The sequence below is a fragment of the Trichechus manatus genome, unplaced genomic scaffold, assembly GCF_000243295.1.
Source record: "Trichechus manatus latirostris isolate Lorelei unplaced genomic scaffold, TriManLat1.0 scaffold00016, whole genome shotgun sequence".
NCBI lineage: Eukaryota > Metazoa > Chordata > Mammalia > Sirenia > Trichechidae > Trichechus > Trichechus manatus.
Window position 1 is genome coordinate 23,793,223 of NW_004443952.1, and position 18,268 is coordinate 23,811,490.

General features: G+C 49.0%; 1 protein-coding gene across 1 annotated transcript in view; it reads left to right on the forward strand.

The window, feature by feature from the left end:
• The window catches only part of SHB (SH2 domain containing adaptor protein B), a 151,936-nt gene that overhangs the window by 94,413 nt on the left and 39,255 nt on the right, over positions 1–18,268 (forward strand). Inside the window, exon 3 of the mRNA XM_023727490.1 lies at positions 9,256–9,471. Coding sequence (XP_023583258.1) covers positions 9,256–9,471 — 216 coding nt within the window. The remainder of the gene's footprint in view (positions 1–9,255; positions 9,472–18,268) is intronic.

Consider the following 18,268-nt stretch of genomic DNA (forward strand, 5'->3'; position numbering starts at 1 on the left):
CATGTTGTGGGGTTGTTAACCAGTGTCATAAAACAATATGTGTACTACCGTTTCATGAGAAACTATTTGTTCTGTAAGCCTTCACCTGAAGTACAATTAAAAAAAAAGAGTCCCTACCCCTCATCCTGGCATTCTAGGCCCTCACAGCCCAGCCCCAACTTCCTTTTCTAACCAGTCTCTGTCTCCTCCTTCTCATGAGCACTGAGCTTCAGGCAACCGGAACCATCTGCATCCCTCCAACTTCCTCTCTCTCTGACTTTGCTTGTGTTTGTCCTGCCTCAGTTGCCCTTCTTCCCAGTGACCTTGTCTTCCTCCTTTTCCTTGGGTGGATTCTACTCCTGGGCCCCCCTCACTGTGACACCGGGTGGTTCCTCTGGCTCTCTTGACCCTAGAAGGGAGAATCACCTCTTGAGGGCTCTCTTCACACTGTTGTTAGTTGCCATCAAGTCAATTCTGACTCAGCGACTCCACGTGACAAAGTAGAACTGCCCCATAAGGTTTTCTAGGCTATAATATTGAGGGGAGCAGATTTCCAAGTCTTTTCCTGCAGAGCTGCTGGGTGGGCTTGAACCTCCAACCTTTAGGTTAGTAGCTGAATGCTTAACCATTGCACCGCCAGGGCATCTCTCCTCGCACTAGGACTCAGAATTCTGTGAAATACCACCTCCTCCCTGAAGCCTTCCTAAATCCCTGGACTGGATTTACTTTCTGTCTCCACTGACCTTCCACTGCATGTACCTCTTTTGGGCACATGGAGCCAGTGAGAACTAACGTGGTTAGTCCCAGCTCAGCCGCTACCTGCCTGAACCTCAGTTTCTTCATGGCATAACGAAGCCAGTAACACCTGCCTTTCTGTGTTGTGGGGATGAGCAGTGATAGACCGCCAGCACCAGGCAGCGCCTAGCACACGTAGGAGCTTGGTGTATGCCGTGTATGCTGGTGCTCTGCTGGACCACGAATTCTTTGGGGGGTGCTGGCGGGGGGCAGGAGCCTTGTCTTACCATCACGCGGGTTCTCGGCATCTGACAGAGGGTCAAACTTAGCACACATTAGGGCTCTGTGGATATTTCAGAAAAAAAGCAGGCAGGCCCCCCACTGGGCTATGAATTTGGGTCTTGGCAACTGACATGGAATAAAAAGCCCATCTCCTGAGAAAGTGTCTGCCTTAAGGGAGACTCATTCTGTCTGACCTCTGGCCCCTGGAGCAGCCAGGTTCCAGGGGAAGGGAGTCCGCCTCAGTGAGTCTCCACAGGGTAGCCACAGAACAGGGACAGCCTCTGGAAGCCTGTGGAGAGTCGGGCAGGGCTGCTGAAGGGCCCAGCCATAATTACAGAAAGCACTGAGAGCCCTGCAGCGAGGCCCACGTCACCTTTTAAGTCAGGACGAAAGCTGAAACCCCATCACTGTACAGTGACCAGAGAAAAGGGAGCATGCCCAGACTCCCTGACTCCCAGACGTAGGCTTTCCCTGGCCTTGGGCTGAGCATAAAAGAGCAAGCAGTACAGGTCCCACCAGGTGACCACAGGCCTCTCTCTGCTCCTTCCCACGTACCATTGTTATCGCACCACAGAGTTCACCCTCTGTTTCTTGGGTGTTTCTGTGCATGCCTGGAAAACGGATGATAAAAGAACTCCAGTTAGTCTCCTGGCTTCTAGACAGCTCCGGAAACTGGACTAGATAGATAGAGGAGGAGGAGGTGGAGCCTGCTGCTTGTGTGAGGTGTTGGGTTGTCTCCAGCTCTGTCTCTGAGCTGCTCTGCCCTGCCCTGCCCTGCCCTGCAGCATTGCCCCCCCACCCCCACCCCAGGACTCCTGCTGCCCCACGCTGCCCACCCTCTGCCTTTGAGGGACACCTGAATTCAGACATATGCTGAAGCACCCTGGTTGGGGGAGGTGTCTCCCCAGCAGACATTTTAACATTTCAGATTGGGAGAAAGTTATCGTCTTCTCTTTAATGTGGTGCCCTGGAATTTGGCTGGGTTTTGGCAGTGTGTCTAATTAGGAACAGCTGCCCCACACTCCTGTGGAGCTCATCGCTCAGTCTGTGGCACTGGTGTGTTTTTTAACACATCAGAGAACTGACTAAAATAGATGCTCCCACCTCCAGAATATTACAAACAAGACAAACTGATAAAAAATATAGTCTTGCAAAGGCAGGAAGAACCCTGATCCAGGAGTTAGGAGACCTGGGGCCTAGGCCCTGTTACTGTCTTCCCTTTCCCATGCCTCAGTTTCCCCATCTGTAAAATGTGGGGATTAGACTCCTGGTCACTGAGCCCTGCCTGTATGTTTTACGTTATGCACAAGCGCTGATCCAGAGCTTGGCTCCCACGAGGGGGTGTCAGGTTGCCAGAGCAGCTGCTGGAATTGGAAGTTGTAGACCCAGAAGTGGAAGTAGGTTCAGAGATTGGTGTTGAAACCATTTCAACACTCACGGAGGGTTGGCCTGTCACATCTCATTAACCAGTCCTCAGTCCCCACCCCTGTGGCTCTGGGTCTGACAAAGAGCAGCCTCAGATCAGAGAAGGAGGGGTCTTGCAGATGCGGCTCCAAGGGATCCCGTGGAAGTAGTACTTGACATGATAATAGTAACATTCACGGCACACTTTCTATGCCCTGGGCTCTGTTCTAAACATTGATGTCTGTGAATTCATGTCCTCCTCATAGCATTCTTCTGAGGTGGGGACTATTGTTGAGCCCACTCTAGAGATGAACAAACTGGGGCAGCTTGCCCCGCATCACCCGCTGGGCCAGGAATCAGGCCCAAGCAGTCTGGTGGGTCTATGTTGTCAGCCCCGCACTGTGCTGCATGTACCTGTCAGCCCATCTGGGGCCCATGTGGGCTGTTCATGGAGGGCATGCCGTTCCAGCCACGCAGCCCTTCCTGACATCGGCTGGGGCTCTCATGGAGATCTTAGTTCAGTCTACCTGCATCCCTGGCATTTTGAGCATGGATCCCAGGTAGCTGCACAACCCTGGGAGGGATCAGTTGGCCACGCCAAGCCTCAGTGATGGCTGAGGAGGGTATGCTGATGGGCAGTCAGGCACACCCACCACTGGCTAAGTAGAGGTTTCTTGGCTGAGAGGTGGTGGCAAGTCCTGGGACTGGGAGGCCTCTGCCCACCCTGTGATTTGGGACCTGGTTTGGCTTCCCAGACAAGGTTGGCTGGGAAGATTAGAGATGAGGGGCCTGCAGGTCAGCATCTGTCATTTCCAGCAAGGCTTCCACACATCTGTGCCAGCCTCTCCCCACCCAGCTCCACCCTGCCCAGAGGTTCTAATGCACCTCTTCTTCCAGACTTGTGGGGTGCCATCCTGCAGCAGTCAAGACTACCCACAAATCCACTTCCACCTGCCTCTAGCTCCATCTCCAACTGATCTACCCACCTTCCTCCATGTATGCCTCATGCTTCCTGGCCCCTGTGCCTTTCTCTCGGTTCTCTTCTCCACCAGTTGCTCATTTTCCCTGCCACGCCACAGTGCCATGACCTCATATCTAAATTCTTTAAGGCCCTCCCTGATTTCCTCCAACAGAAAGCTGTCTCTTAGTTCTCTGAGTTTGGATGTCACATCTGCTCTCTGTTAAGGAACCTGAGCCTTCTCTGTTTTGGCAGCTCCGGCCCCCTCTTGCCAGAGGACTCCCTGAAGGCCAGGACTGTGTCTCATTCATCTCTGTCTAGCTTGTGTGCTGGACATTCAGTAGATGCTTGGCCAGGTATGAGGCTGGGTAGATGCGGGTGCTGCTGGAGAATCACGGTGCACCAGGGGTGCTGGCTGATTGCCTTAGCCTCCCAGAGAGTCAAGCCAAGCCTCCCTTTTTCTCTTCCTGAAGGATAGGCAAGGAGATAAAAGGTTTCTTTTCTTCTGGTCTTCTTACTGGTAAAAGATACCATGAAGAGCATTTTTTTCTTTTTTTTTTTTAGTTGTGTGTCCATCTGCTTTTAAAATACAGATTTGAAGCTGTGTCCATAAAATAAGTGAATAAAGAAGACCAAAGAAGAATTGATGCCTTTGAATTATGGTGTTAGCAAAGAATATTGAATATACCATGGACCACCGGAAGAATGAACAAGTCTGTCTTGGAAGAAGTACAGCTAGAGTACTCCTTGGACATGTTATCAGGAGGGACCAGACCCTGGAGAAGGATGTCATGCTTGGTAAAGTAGAGGATCAGTGAAAAAGAGAAAGATCATCGACGAGATGGATTGACACAGTGGCTGCAACAGTGGATTCAAGCATAATAACAATTGTGAGGATGGCACAGGACCAGGCAGTGTTTCATTCTGTTGTACGTAGGGTCGCTATGAGTCAGAACCGACTCGTCGGCACCTAACAACAACAACCACAATAAAAAGAAATGCATATAATGTGTGTTAGAATAGGAGTCAAAATCTGCATGGTTTGGGGGTGAATCTGCCAAACACCTAGGCTAATATAGCAACTGCCATTAAGCATCAAAATTAGTTCTGAGCTTCCTGGTAGCCAAAGCAAAAAAAAGAAGGCTCAGAGTTGAACACTGGAGCAAAGTGTAGCTTGTTGTTTGTGGACTGGGAATCTCTGAGCCCCCGTCAGATCTCCTCAGGAGGCTCCTGCTTCACACTGTGCTCAGTCCTGGGTTTGTCACTCTAATGATCTCCTCCTCTTGCTTTCTCTGTCCTGCCACCAGCAGGATCCACAGTCCTTGGGCAGTACCCCTACCTAGCCCTCCTTGCTCTGTGCCCTTGGGGCAGTTTCTTCATCTGGAAATTAAAGGGGTTGAGCAAATCCTTTCCAGTTCTAACATTTCCTGATTATAAAGAAAGTGCTCTGTGTTTTTGTTCTTTCTCCATATGTAGTTCCACTTGAAAACCCTTTTCCTCCCGAGGTCAAACGAAATCCCCACCCTATCAATTTAATGTTTCTGCTTCCTGCCTAAGAGGCATGAAATCACAGCCTGCCACCTGATATTAAAGGTCATTCTCCATCAATTTGTAGATCGTGATGTCCAGATAACTTATGACTTAAAACATATGGTCACTGGCTCCCCTATTAGATCAGTCTCTGGACTGTCATGGATTGGTCTGGGAAATAAGGAGGCTGGTCTGGTCATTAGACAGAGAGCGATGTTCAGAGAGCTGGCCTGGCACAGTGGCCTGTGACTCCTGGTGAATCTTTCCCGGGAGAGAACATGTTCCCTAAATGGACATTTTTCTCAGGGAAAAGCAAGTGCTACCTAAACAGGTGTAGCTGCTGTAAGCCCAGCCTGCTGAAAATCATATTAACTTTCATGTGTTCCTGCCATAATTACATTTTTTTCTTTACTAGTGTCTTTATTCATTATTTAAAACAGCTTTCAAAAATACACAGTAACTTTTTACCTTCCTGTATCAGGTTTTCAGCTCTTTATCCATGTGTGTCTGTACTTACTACAGCACTGTCATCAGAGTTTAGATATTATGGGCAAAGTGTGTGATGCTGGTGTTCTCAGCAATTTCTAAACAAGGAGTAGAATTCCCTTTGGGGCACTGTTCACATGGCCCAGGACTTGTTTGGAAAGCCCACATTATATAGTTTATTCTCAACACATAAACAATCTTGTATTTTCCTTTCTAACTTAGCATAATTTCATGCATGCTTTTCCATGTAGCTATATAATCTTCGAATTTATCATTTTATTGGCTGCTTAATATTCCATCCATTTAACGCGCCATAATTTACTTAACTGTTCCCTATTGTTGGGGCCTTAATGAAAATTGGAATTCACCTTGTAATACAGGGAGAATCTCATTTTAATGATTACCATTATAACATCCCCTGTCCCAACTGCATGCCATTACTAACTCTGCGCCGGTAACATGCAAATGCTTTTGAAACAATAAATCCTGTGTGAGAGGTGCGTTCACAAGTCCCTCTGATTTAATAGCTAATCTGTTCACTGCACGTTTTCCTTTTAGTCTGGTATTTATGTAGACTATCAGCCTCGTCTGAATATTGTGTACTGCTAAACTGGATGCATGGGGCATATTATGCTAGGTGCTTTATCACTGTTATCAGGGACTTTCATAAATTAACTGGCATTTGGGGGATAAAGAGTGGTTTCTGGCTGTCAGTTCTCATTCATTTACCCCACCCACATTCACTAAGGATCTGTTTACAGCTAGGCTCCTAGCATGAGCAAGGCAGGCAGAAGGTACTCCTGATCATTGGGAGCCCTCAGAAGAACATCTGTGAGGCACTTTGTGGTGCACTTACAGTAAATGGTGATTCACATAAAAAGAGCTTTGTAAACTGTAGAGTGCACGTTAGGGGTTGCTGGTCCTGCTTGTGAAGTAGGATGAAGAGGAAGTCGGTTTTCCCGGATCGTGGCCTTACCAGCTGCACTCCTGAAATCCTCTCCTTGGAATTCTCCAAAGGCAAAAGGCTAGACTGTGCTCCTCAGAACCACAGCAAGAGTGGTGAGGATGAAGATGACCCTGCAGAGCAGGAAAGGTCAGGTCAGGTGGTTTGGTGATTTACAAAGTTGCCAACAGTACTTTACATTTGGCCTTCACCTTACAGTGACAAAGTCCTACCTTTTTATAGCTCTTCCCTTCTCTTTTCCTCTTCCTTCCTCAGTATAAAGAGAAGCATAATCCTCAAAAGTTAGATCCACTGAAGTTGTGTTTTGCCAAAGTATGAGGCACCTTCTCACCGGGGGCTTGATTTTTGGTGTCCTGAGAACCGTGCAGTGAGAAAGTTTTTCCTTTGACTTCTCTCCCTAGAAAAAAACAAACCAAACCAGTTGCTGTCAAGTCAGTTTTGATTCATGGCAACCCCGTGTGTGTCAGAGTAGAACTGCAGTCCATAGGGTTTTCAGTGGCTCATTTTTGGCAGTATATCACTAGACCTTTCTTTCGAGGCATCTCTAGGTCTACTCAAACTTCCAGCCTTTCAGTTAGCAGCCAAGCTCATTAACTGTATCACCCAGGGACTCCTCTCTCCAGAGAGAGACAGAGACACAAAGAATGTCTCGTAGTTGCCAAAGAAAGTGTCTTAAGTTTGGTAGTTTCCCCCGTCAGCCTGCCAACACTTGCTGATCTCTTTTCAGCGGAGAGAAGGCAGGCCTTGGGCTGGGCCTCCCAGGAGACAGTAGTCCCTGGCTAGTTGGTTTTGTACTCATGTGTTTCTTTTTATATTTATCATCTTATTTGTTTTGGCAAAGACTAATGCTTTATGGGGTGGTGATATAAAGTTTCCTTTTTAAAATGAGTTTATTTAATTTTAAAAGTGAGGCAACATATACAGAAATGGTAAATAGTAGCACAGGTGGTACTCGGAAACAGCAATAGTAAGGAAGGCGGTATGCAGCTAAGTGACATCGGGAGACATTGCAATAAAGTTATTTAATGCAAATACAAAGATCAATGCTATAGCATTCAGTTTTATCAGGCGTGTGTGCAGGGTAGGATTTTTGTTATCCCTTTGAGCTGGCCTGGGGTCATAAAGCCCAGCCTAAGAGCAATGTTCTTGTTGGAAAAGGATGACACCATTCATTTGTCAGCTGCTCCTGCTGAAGACATATAACTCCTGTATGCTCCCAGCATATGCCATTGGAACTCTGGTTTTAGGAATGCTCAAGATGAAGTTTAAGCACTTTGCTCTCATGGCCCTCTGTTGGTCTAACCCTTGTGGTTTCAAGTCTCGCCTCCGCTGTCACCTCCGTGGGCCTGGTGCTCCAGCAAACATGGGCAGGGACCTGTCCTTTCGCTGCCTTGCCTTGCTTGCCCTGGCCCTGCCCTTCCTGGAGTGCCCTTTCCTCTCCGTTTCCCCCTTGTCCGAGTGTTCAGCTCGAATGCCTTCTCTTTTTCCTTCTGCCCTGCCGCTCACAGGGCACAGAGCCCCCTTTGCCACCTTGTGTTATGGTGGTGTAGATATGTGCAGTAGGAGTCCTGGTGGCATGGTGGTTAAGCACCCGGCTGCTAACCGAAAGGTCGGCAGTTCAAATCCACCAGCCGCTCTGAGGGAGAAAGATGTGACAGCTTGCTTCTGTAAAGATTAAAAAAAACCAAACCCATTGGTGTCGAGTCAATTCCAACTCATAGCGACCCTATAGGGCAAGGTAGAACTGCCCTATAGAGTTTCCAAGGAGTGCCTGGTGGGTTTGAACTGCCAACCTTTTGGTTAGCAGCCGTAGCTCTTAACCGCTACGCCACAAGGGTTTCCTCCGTAAAGATTACAGCCTTGGAAACCCTATGGGGCAGTTCTACTCTGCCCTTTAGGGTCACTGTAAGTTGGAATAGACTCAACGGCAGTGGGTTTTAGGCAAGTATGTATCTCTTCTGGCAACAGTGGGCCTCCTAAGAGCAGACCCTGCAGCCAACTCCCTGCCTTCCTCAGCCCCCAGTACAGAACCTGGTGCACAGTAGGTTTTCATAATCCAGGCAAATAAAGTTTACCTGTTTGACTAGAAAGTACCTGGTTTTAGCATTCTAGCCACCCGTCTCTAGCTACCACTGGAATGATCAGCGGCTGGGATGAGTGTCTCCTTGCTGTCTGGGGCCTCGTCTAGACAGGCAGTTACCCCTCAGCCCACACCGGAGCTGGCCATGGCATCCTTTCCAGAAGATTATGAGCCTTTCCTTCCTTATTCAAAAATGAAACCTGACAGCTGCTGTGAAATCCCTCAGATGTCCTCAGTCTGATAGGAAGCTGGCAGGCCGAGGGGAGGGGGAGGTAGAGAGGCATGAAAGGGGTCACTCAGGGTTTAGGGGGAGAAAATAGCACCCTCAGGTCTGCTGGGGAGCTCTTTGCTTTCAGTTCTTTTAATTGAATCTGGGGGCTAGGTGGGAACTTGAGGATCATTTGGTCCAATCTCCTCAGTTTACAGACAGAAAATGAAAGTCCGGAGAGTGCGGGGAACTGCCCTAGTGGGGACACCCTCACTTTTCTGGAAAGCAAGCAGGGAGAGCGCTGTGTGCCTGGGTTGATCTCAGAACACACAGGAACATCACTTCTGAGGCCTGTCCTTTAAGACTGAGATTAACTAATGGAAGGAGGCATTGAGACTTCCTGTTCTGCCGTGAGGTGTGAGAGTCTGCGATCTGTGTGAGCAAGCCTGGCCTAGTGAGAGCAGAACAGTGCCTCGGGGGCAGACGGGCAGTAAGCAGAAAGAAGCCTGTCCTCACCTCCATAACTGCTGAGCTCTGAACTCCTGCGGGTGCTACCTAGCAGAGATCCGAGACGAGCAAGTGTGTGCTTCACATCATTACATTTCTGCTTCCTTCCTCTTTGCCTGCAGAATTTCAGAGGCAGGAAAGCGTCCGGTCTGAGCACAAAAGCATCCAACTATATGACACCCCTTATGAACCAGATGGCCAGAGTGTCGACTCCGACTCTGAGAGCGCGGTCAGCCTCCGGCTGCGGGAGAGCAAGCTGCCCCAGGATGACGACAGGCCCGCTGACGAGTACGACCAACCGTGGGAGTGGAACCGAGTCACCATCCCAGCTCTGGCAGGTAAGGAGCCAGTGGCCCCACTCAGAGGCAGCTGGCTGACCTGCACTCAGTACTCACCTTGGATCAAGGCAGTGAGTACGGAGGGCCCAGCTGGCCCTCAGGACAAACTCTGAGGGTTGACTCTATAATCCAGTTGTTGTTGTTAGATGCTCTGGAGTCCATTCTGACTCATAGTGACCCCATATGACAGAGTAGAACTGCCCCATAGGGTTTTCTAGGCTATAATCTTTATGGGAGCAGATCTCCTGTGGAGCTGCTGGGTGGGTTTGAACCAGGAACCTTTGGGTTAGCAGCTGAGCACTCAGCCCTTGCACCACCAGGGCTCCTTATAATCCAGTTGAGCTATTACTTTTTCCTAGTACAATTGGGCCCCTCTAAATGAGATTCTTTTTTTTTTTTTTTTTTTTAAAGATGGATATCAGTTTCAGAGATGATGAGGGTCCCAGCAGAAAGGGGGAAGTGGGGGAAGGGAGGCCAAGCCAAGCAGAAATTCTGGGTCTGGGTTCCAATCTCCCCAGTCTTCAGAGCTGTGCCAGGTGCCCTTGTTGTCTGACTCTGTCTTGGTCCTGTTGCTGTGTTCTAGCTCATAAAGCCAGGATTTCAGATTTCCAAAAGAACTTTCTAAGAGACTTAAGAGAAAGCTAGTCTGCAGAACAGCTCCTATTGGGCCTATGGAGGCCAGTGATTCGGTCCTGTCCTGCATAGCCTCCAGGGCCGCCGCGTTTCCTGCCCAGCTGCCACAGGAGCCCCTTGCAGAACAGACACATGTATAATCTCAGGGGCTGAGCCAGCCCCTCCCCTTATCCTAGAGAGTCCCTGCAAGGACCCAGTGCCTCCTCTCTTCCTCACACTAAGACTGTTTTCTAGAATCGGGGTATCCAGTCCCAGTGTCCAAACTCCTTTCCCACAGGCCTTTCGGGAAGCAGTCTGGCCACATGGGTCACAAGCCTTAGGCTTATGTTCACACCCTCTGATTCTAATTCCATCCCTTAGACTCTCTGCCAAGGCTATGATCTGAAACTTAGAAAAGGCACTGTTTATGGTCATGAAAAACCAGGAACAACCTGAATGCCTAGCAGTCAGAATTGGTTGGATTTTTGTGCATCCGTGTGGTGGAATATTGTGCAGCATTCAAAAGTGATGTTTACAAAGTGCTTATAAGAACCGAGGGAAGTGCTTACGTTTAATGTTAAGAGGCAAAAAGCCAGCTGCAGATTATTTTTTAATGCATTTAAGGGTCCACACATGCAAAACAAGAAGACATTGAGCAACTCATTTAATGCTTACCACATTGAAGGTCAAAAAGGGAAAGGTTTTATTTTTAAATTGTTTAAAATTCATTTGCCTTAAATCTCCCCTTTTTTCATGCACAACTAGACCTTTCCCCCTCTCTAACCCCAACAGTGAGGCCTCTGCCCTGCTCTGCCCTGCCCCCTCCCCAGCCCCCTCCCCAAACCCCTTAATTGGCCTTCTAGTGACAACAATATTCTACTCCCTGGACATAGCATGCTCTGTGCTAGTCCCATTCTTTCCACCTCAAATACTCTTCCTGGACGTATCCCAAATGGCAAACTCCTGTGCCTCCTTCAAGGCCCAGCTCAAATGCTGCTCTCTCCATGAGCCCCCACTGGTACATAGCCATGCATCCTGCAGGCTTCCTTGCAGCATCTCAGGGCCTGTTGAGTTTCCTGTACATGTGACTGGTGGAACACTCCTCACACCATGTCAGTTAGTTTTGTAGGTGTTGCCTCGCCTGCCAGGCTATGAGCGCCTCAAGGACACCTTGTCTCACCATATTCCAGCGCCTGACCAAGAGTCAGAACAGTCATGTGGCTGAAGGCCCTTGGCCACCTCAAGTCTCTCCCATGCATTTTACAGCCTCCTGTCTTCCCCTGTGGGAGAAAGATGTGGCAGTCTTGCTTCTGTAAAGATTTACAGCCTTAGAAACCCTACAGGGCAGTTCTGCTCTGTCCTATGGGGTCGCTGTGAGTCGGAATCAACTTGACGGCAACGGGTTTGATCTCATTCGTCTCTTCCCCTGGCACAAGGGAAACCAAGAACTGTCCTCTACCATGGCTAATCAGAGGCTGTGCTCCCCTCAGGTGGGTGTGAGATGAGGCACTCTTTGCAAACACTAATTTGATTATAGGGCTGGAGGGCCTGTGACGTGAGATAGTACTCCAGGCTGGTGTGAGTATCAGCCTCCTCTGGAGTGGCCACTTTCACATCACTCAAGGGCTCTTGCTGCCTTTGATACTAGTCTAGGCTGGCGCCTTGTTGCTGAAAGGGTGGTCCCTGGACTGGCAGCATGGGCCTCACCTGGAGCTCGTTAGAAATGCCGGTTCTCAGGACCCTTCCAGACCTGCAGAGTCAGAATCTGCTTTAGCAAGCTCCCCAGGTGATTCGTGTTCAAGTGAGAAACACTCACCCTACAGGCTATCATCACTTCATACGGCGCTCAGGCCAGAACTCGCCCACTTTTGTCCAAGGGTGGTTTTAGAAGGTCTCTTTAGAAAGGTAGAACTGCCTCAGAATGCGTTTCTGAGCCCACAAGATCCATTTGGACCTGGATTTAGATCACTGAGTTGCTCCCACCGGTGTCATTACAGGTCTGATACTAGGCTCAGTGTCAGGGATGGATTACCCAATAAGCAAGGTATGCATGGGCTTACCTGTGTGTAAGCCCGTGCATACCCTGCTTACTGCTTAATCCTCCCCTGCTCAACATCGTGTCCACATCTGTGTCTCATCAAGTTGCTTAATCTTTTTGTGTCCTCCTCCAGGGCACGTACCGGTTGTGCTTGCCTGGAGAAGCTTGTAACTCAGTTCAGATTCCTAGGGCATAAAAGGGGGAGGCTATCTCAGTCAGGGGCTGGAGGGATTCTGTGGTTACCAGCCTTTAGTCATGACCACAGGCAGGCCACTCCCCATGACTGTGGACAGTCTTCTGGATGCAAGTGAGAAGCACGCTTATTATTTCCTGTGCCCTAAGTGAAGATAGAAGGAGCGTTGATGGCACAATGGCTGCTAACCAAAAGGTCCGTGGTTCATACCCACAAGCTGCTCTTCAGGAGACAAGACCGGGCAATTTGCTCTCCTAAGGATTACAGCCTGGGAAACCCTATGGGGCAGTTCTACCTTGTCACATGGGGTCGCTGTGAGTCAGAATTGACTCAAAGGCAACAACAAAACGAGTAGAGATGGAGTGAGAGGTGGATGGGCCACCTTTCAGGTAATGAGGACAAGTTAAAGAAGCTGGATGGGATTGCTAAACCCCGTATCACAGTGCAGCTGCTCAGGAATGGAGGAGGACGTTCCCACCCGACTTGGAATTGTGTGTGCATATGTGCACATGTGTGCACGCATTTAAACAAGTTGTTGGTGTTGTCGGCGAGCAAGGCAGTGCCTGGCTAGGCCCCATCCTCCTTGTCAAGTGCCTGTTGGAAATTCCCCACATGGTTTTCTCTATTCCCTTGAGCTCTCTGCAATGAGTTCTGGAAGCCTTGGGTGCAGGATCCGTAGCTGGGAAACGTCTGTGTGAGATGAAGTTGGTTGGGTATATTTGTTTTCATTTCTTTTCACCCCTCAGATTCCCTGGATGAGAAAACCTGGATAGAGAACTTTTTCAGTGTTTTCAAATTTCTAAAGGGCTGTGGTGGGTCAAAGGTGTGGAGTATGGCCTGGGAGACCCCAAAGGACAGAGCTGGGCCCACCAAAGGGGGAGTCACAGGGAATTAAGATCAGGTAAATTGTAAGAATTCCACTTAGCCCTGAATATATCCTAATGAGTTCCCCATCACTGGAGGTGTGCAAGCAGATTGGTTGTGGCAGGATGGATAACAGTGGGCTTCACCCAGCAGTAGGGCTGGCCTGTGGTGACCTCCAGGCCACTTCCATGCTTCATTCCATCAGGAGCCCAGTGTGCTGGCCAGAGGTGGGAAAAAGGGAGGACCTTTGAATTACCTAGATGATTCCATCTATGAAGCACAAGTGCCTTTCACCTTCGAAAGTGCTGTCCTGTGTTGCATTTGTGAAAGAGGCCTTTCTCAAAGGGACATTGTGGTGTTCCCCAGGGAAGTAGCCCTCCTTGTCTGTGCTCCTACGTGCCCTGGCTCGGCCAGTGCCTCCAGAATAGCCTTCATGGAAGTCGGCCACGTACGCTTCCCTTCTAGGTCATACTCGGGGGGGCTTGCAGCTTCAGGAAGGTTCGACTGTCACTTCCTATTGTCATGAAAACAGCTATTGCATGGTGTGAGGTGGTCCTAGTTTCTTGAAAATCAAAGTCTTCCCTCTGTCTCCATTCTATGGCCATTAATTAAGGGTTTGAGGAGTGGATGGATGAGAAATACTGTAAGCTCTCTGAAGAGTCCTAGGCCTTTATGGCCTGCCCCCCTGCCCCCCTCCAGAAAGCTGCTCCTGGCCTTCACCAGTGCCCCATCCTACACCAGTTGCCCATGTTGGATCCCAGCCCAGGACAGATGCTGGTCAAGTTTCACAGCTGGCTGTGTGGAGCAGGCTGCAGCCCTCTACCTTCATGGAGAGATGGTGTGGCTCTCATCAAGCTGTTAGCTCCTTCCCAGCCCAGAGAGACACCTGCCTTCCAGAGCTGGCTGGAGTCTGTTCGCGGCGTCCTTTGAATCACCCCCTGGGAGTCTTTATAGCAACAAATTACATGACCAGCAGGTGGGTCTAGAAATGGCTCTCCTGCCCTGCTGCCAGCCCCCACCCTGCCAGATGCAGCTCTGGGGGCACATAAGGCCTGTGTGACCAGGTGAGGAGAAGCCTCAGATAATATCACAGTCTTGGGGCAGCGCAGGCTGGGGTGGAAGGTCTGACCCTTGGGCTTGTCATCTGTGGTGATGACTGGTGCCTCTGTGGCTCTGGACCAAGGCCCTGATTGTGAGATGACAGGTTACACCTCCACAGGAGTAGCCCATATGAGGAGGGGCCCGGGGCAGGGCTGCGGAGCTGGGGTGGATAACCTGGAAAAGCAGACCCACGATGGGGGAGGCACGTAGATTGTATCTTCCCATCTCTGAAGGGCCGTCACGAGGTCGGGGATTGGACCTGTCCTGGGGGCCTGCAAAATGAGGCCAGGTGTACCCACTGTAGAGGGTCCTGGTGAGAGTACTGACAAGATCGCTGACATTTACTGAGCACTTCCTGTGTGCTGAGCACTTTGTGTGCATTATCACCCTTGATCCTCACGACAACCCTGCAGGAGATTAGTTTCCTCATTTTACAGATGAGAAAACAGGCCTAAGGAGGAGTAACTTGCCTAGCGTCCCACAACTAGTCAGTGGCAGAGCTTGGATTTGAACCTGCACACGCTGACTCCAGAGCCCACGCCCTAAACCTAGTCAGATGCCTGACCTCCCTGAGCTACCCAAGATGCTGCATGAAATATGGCTTGCCTTTCCTCTCCCTTGCGCTGATTCCTCCCTGCATCTACAGCTGGTATGATACGTACTGGGCTGTATGTCCCCTCTTGAATGGTTTCAGCTGAGGATTCTGTAGGAAACAAAGTACCTAGGTTCGTGCCTACATGGGGGTGACCAGTGTCATCCTACAAGTTGGCCATGTTCTGCCATTACTCAGCACATAGAGGGGCTCCCACCCCATACCACATGGGGAAACTGAGGCCCATGGGGGAAAGGAAACTACTAAAGACCTCACAGAAGAGTTAGGCAGGCCATACACAGAGGATGGTTCAGTGCTTACTTATAATCCAATGAGTAGAGTTAAAAGGTTCATCTTTAATTACTTGCAGTTGGCCTCTGAGAAGTAAGCACTTGATCGAGGAGTCAAATGGCAAGAGAGTTTAGAAAGGAGGCCCTTGAGACCTTTTTGAGAAACAAAATCATTTTCATTTGCAGCTCACCATCTGAAGATTTGTCTTGATTGAAGTTACTTTTTAGGCAATGTCCTGGGCTCAGCCAGTGACAGGTCTGCCTCCCAGCAGAGATAAAAGACAGACAGATGACTCAACCCATACTCAACATAGTTATTTTGAGCACTTGTCTGTCTTCCCCACTGGTTCCTTGGCAGGTTTCTATGCCCTAGAAAGCTGAGGATGGTGTCTGGCATGCTGAAACCCAACGGGGCAGTAGAAGGAGTCAGACAATCCCAAGTTCACATACCAGCGCCACTACTCACCAGCCGCAAGACCTCAGACAGTTGGTTTGATCTCCCTGCGTCTCAGTTTCCCCATCTGTAAAATGGGAAGTTGCATCTTTGTCACACTGGACTTCTGTGATGATCAAGGGGAAAGATCTGGATGAAAAGACTTTGTAAGCCATAAGAGTCATGCACGTAAGAATTGTTATTGCTGTTCAGGGAAGGCTTGCTTTAGTAAATTTAATTTGGTATGAAAACAATGTTGCATAAAGAGGTATTTAAAGGGCACAGAAGACCCATTTAGGAAGCTTATTCCCATTTATGCCTGGCATTGAGAAGCATGGATGGCGTGGAGAGCAGGCTTCTGTAGGGAATCTCAAGTCTCCGTTCCAGCAGTAGTTCTAACCATGAGCCCCTCGGGTCTTCCAGTCTCCATTTGTTCCCTCCTGAGGGCTGGGTCACTAGCTCCCTGCGTGTGAGAGGGTCCCTTTTCTCTCTGCCACCTCCTTCCCCACTCTAGGAATGATCTGTTTGTGGGCTGGCTGGTTTGCCAGTTGAGAGTGCCTCAGAATCACCTGAAGAAAGTGTGAAACAGATTGCTGGTCCCACCCACAGAGTTCCTGATTCAGTAGGTCTGAGGCAGGGCTTTGAACTGGCTCATTCTGGTTCAAACCGCTGCTGAAAATTTGCATTTCCACTCCAGATATACTGAATCAGAATCTACATTTTAACAAGATCCCCAGGTGATTCTTATGTATAATAAATTTTGAGAACCGCTGCTCTACTAGTGGTTCTGAGACTTGGTCCCTAACCAGTATCATTAGCATTGCCTGGGAACTTGTTGGAAATGCAAATTATCAGTAGGGGTTTGAAAAGACTCAGTTGTGGTTGGGCATGAGAATTTGCATTTCTAACAAGGTATACCAGGTGATACTGATGCTACTGAACTGGGGACCACACTTTGAGAACCACTGGCGTAGGGCTTACTGAGCTTACTGAGTGTTAAGTGTTCTATACGTTAGGTGTTGGGGTAGGGCTAGGGAGGGGTGATCACAGGTCAACTCTGGTGATACCACTTTCATCTCCTCCAGGAAGCTTTCCCTGACATGACCAGCGCCTTTCCCACCCTCATCTGGTTGGGCTGGGGCCCCTTCTCTGTGCTCCTACCACACTCTGTGCATTAGTATATTCCAGAACAGCCAGATGTACACTTATTAATAATGTAAGCTTGAGAGGTGCTAATTTTATGGTGTTTACCCCTTAGCCAGGAACCCTTGAGTTTTGACACCTTTCTAGCCTCATTAGGTAAGGCTAAAAGGGTAGAGAAATGGAAAGTAAGGTCCTAGGTATGTTTATTTCCTAAAGAATTGTGAGTCATCTATGAGCCAACTCAACTGACTAAAATAATCCTATTAAGCTAGTAAGGAAGAAGAGGGGAAGGTCAGGAAATTAACATTATTGACCACCCATTATGAACCTCTGGGGCCCTGGTGATACAGTGTTTAACAGCAATGGCTGCTAATCAAAAGGTCGGCAGTTCAAATCCACCAGCTGCTCGTTGGTAACCCTGTGGCACAGCTCTACTCTGTCCTATAGGGTCACTATGAGTCAGAATCAACTCGACTGCAACAATTGGTTTGGGTTTATAATCTGGGAAGTGTTAACCCTATGAAGCCCTGCAAGGTGGATGTTGTTTCTCCCATCACACAGTTGACAATACTGAGGTTCAGAGAGGGTGAGTGACTTGCTTGCAGTCACACAGCTCATAAATGGCAAAGCCATTGCTCTTGCTGTTTGCACTGCTGTGTTGACATGAGCATAGGAAGGACTAGCTTTAACGGTGCCTTCATCTTGAACCAGTGTGAAATGGGTTTGGTTATTGTTGATGCAGAACCACTGAGCCCACTCCATCTTGACCTCATAACTTGTCACTGTCACCGTCAAACACAAACACTGTGAAGCTGGTGACACTGGTGTTGTGCTCATCAGGACACTAAGCCAGACTTGCTGTTCCCACCAGCCCATGACTCATCCTTCGGTGCGAAGAATAAACAGGCTCAGCCTCTGTGGAACGCTCCTAGGGGAATCTCAGACCTGGCCCCCACCTGACGTGCCCAGCTGCATGCCACTGCCTCCCCACCACCAGCTCTACCCTCCTCCTCACAGTTGGCTCCACTCGTTCCCGTGATGCTTTCTGCCACTTGCATAGCTTCCCAGAATACCTTGGGCCTGTAAGGAAATTAACAGTTGTGCTGGTACTCGAAGCTTTTTGCTATGTAATGAGTAACAGTTGTAATTAATGTTTAACACGTGTGAACAGCAGGTCTGCTGAGAAAAGGGGGTTTAAAAGAGAACTGAGATCACTGGCTTCCTTTAGCTAATATGTTACTGAGGGACAGGTTTTTCCGGTTTGTGTTTCTGTTTGACATATGAATTCATTTAGTAACCTAAAAGAAATGAAAAATGCCAACCTTAATAGCTTTGGCTCATCTGCTGATTATATTAATAGATAGAAATGTTCCTTCAAGTATCTTTGTCTCCTGTGTAGGGGAAAAAGCAGGGCTTAAAACTGGTTTTTTCTGGTTTGAACCCCTACTGAGAGTTTTCATTTCCACCCTACCCCCCCCCCCCATATACTGAATCAGAATCTACATTTTAACAAGATCCCCCAGGTGATTCT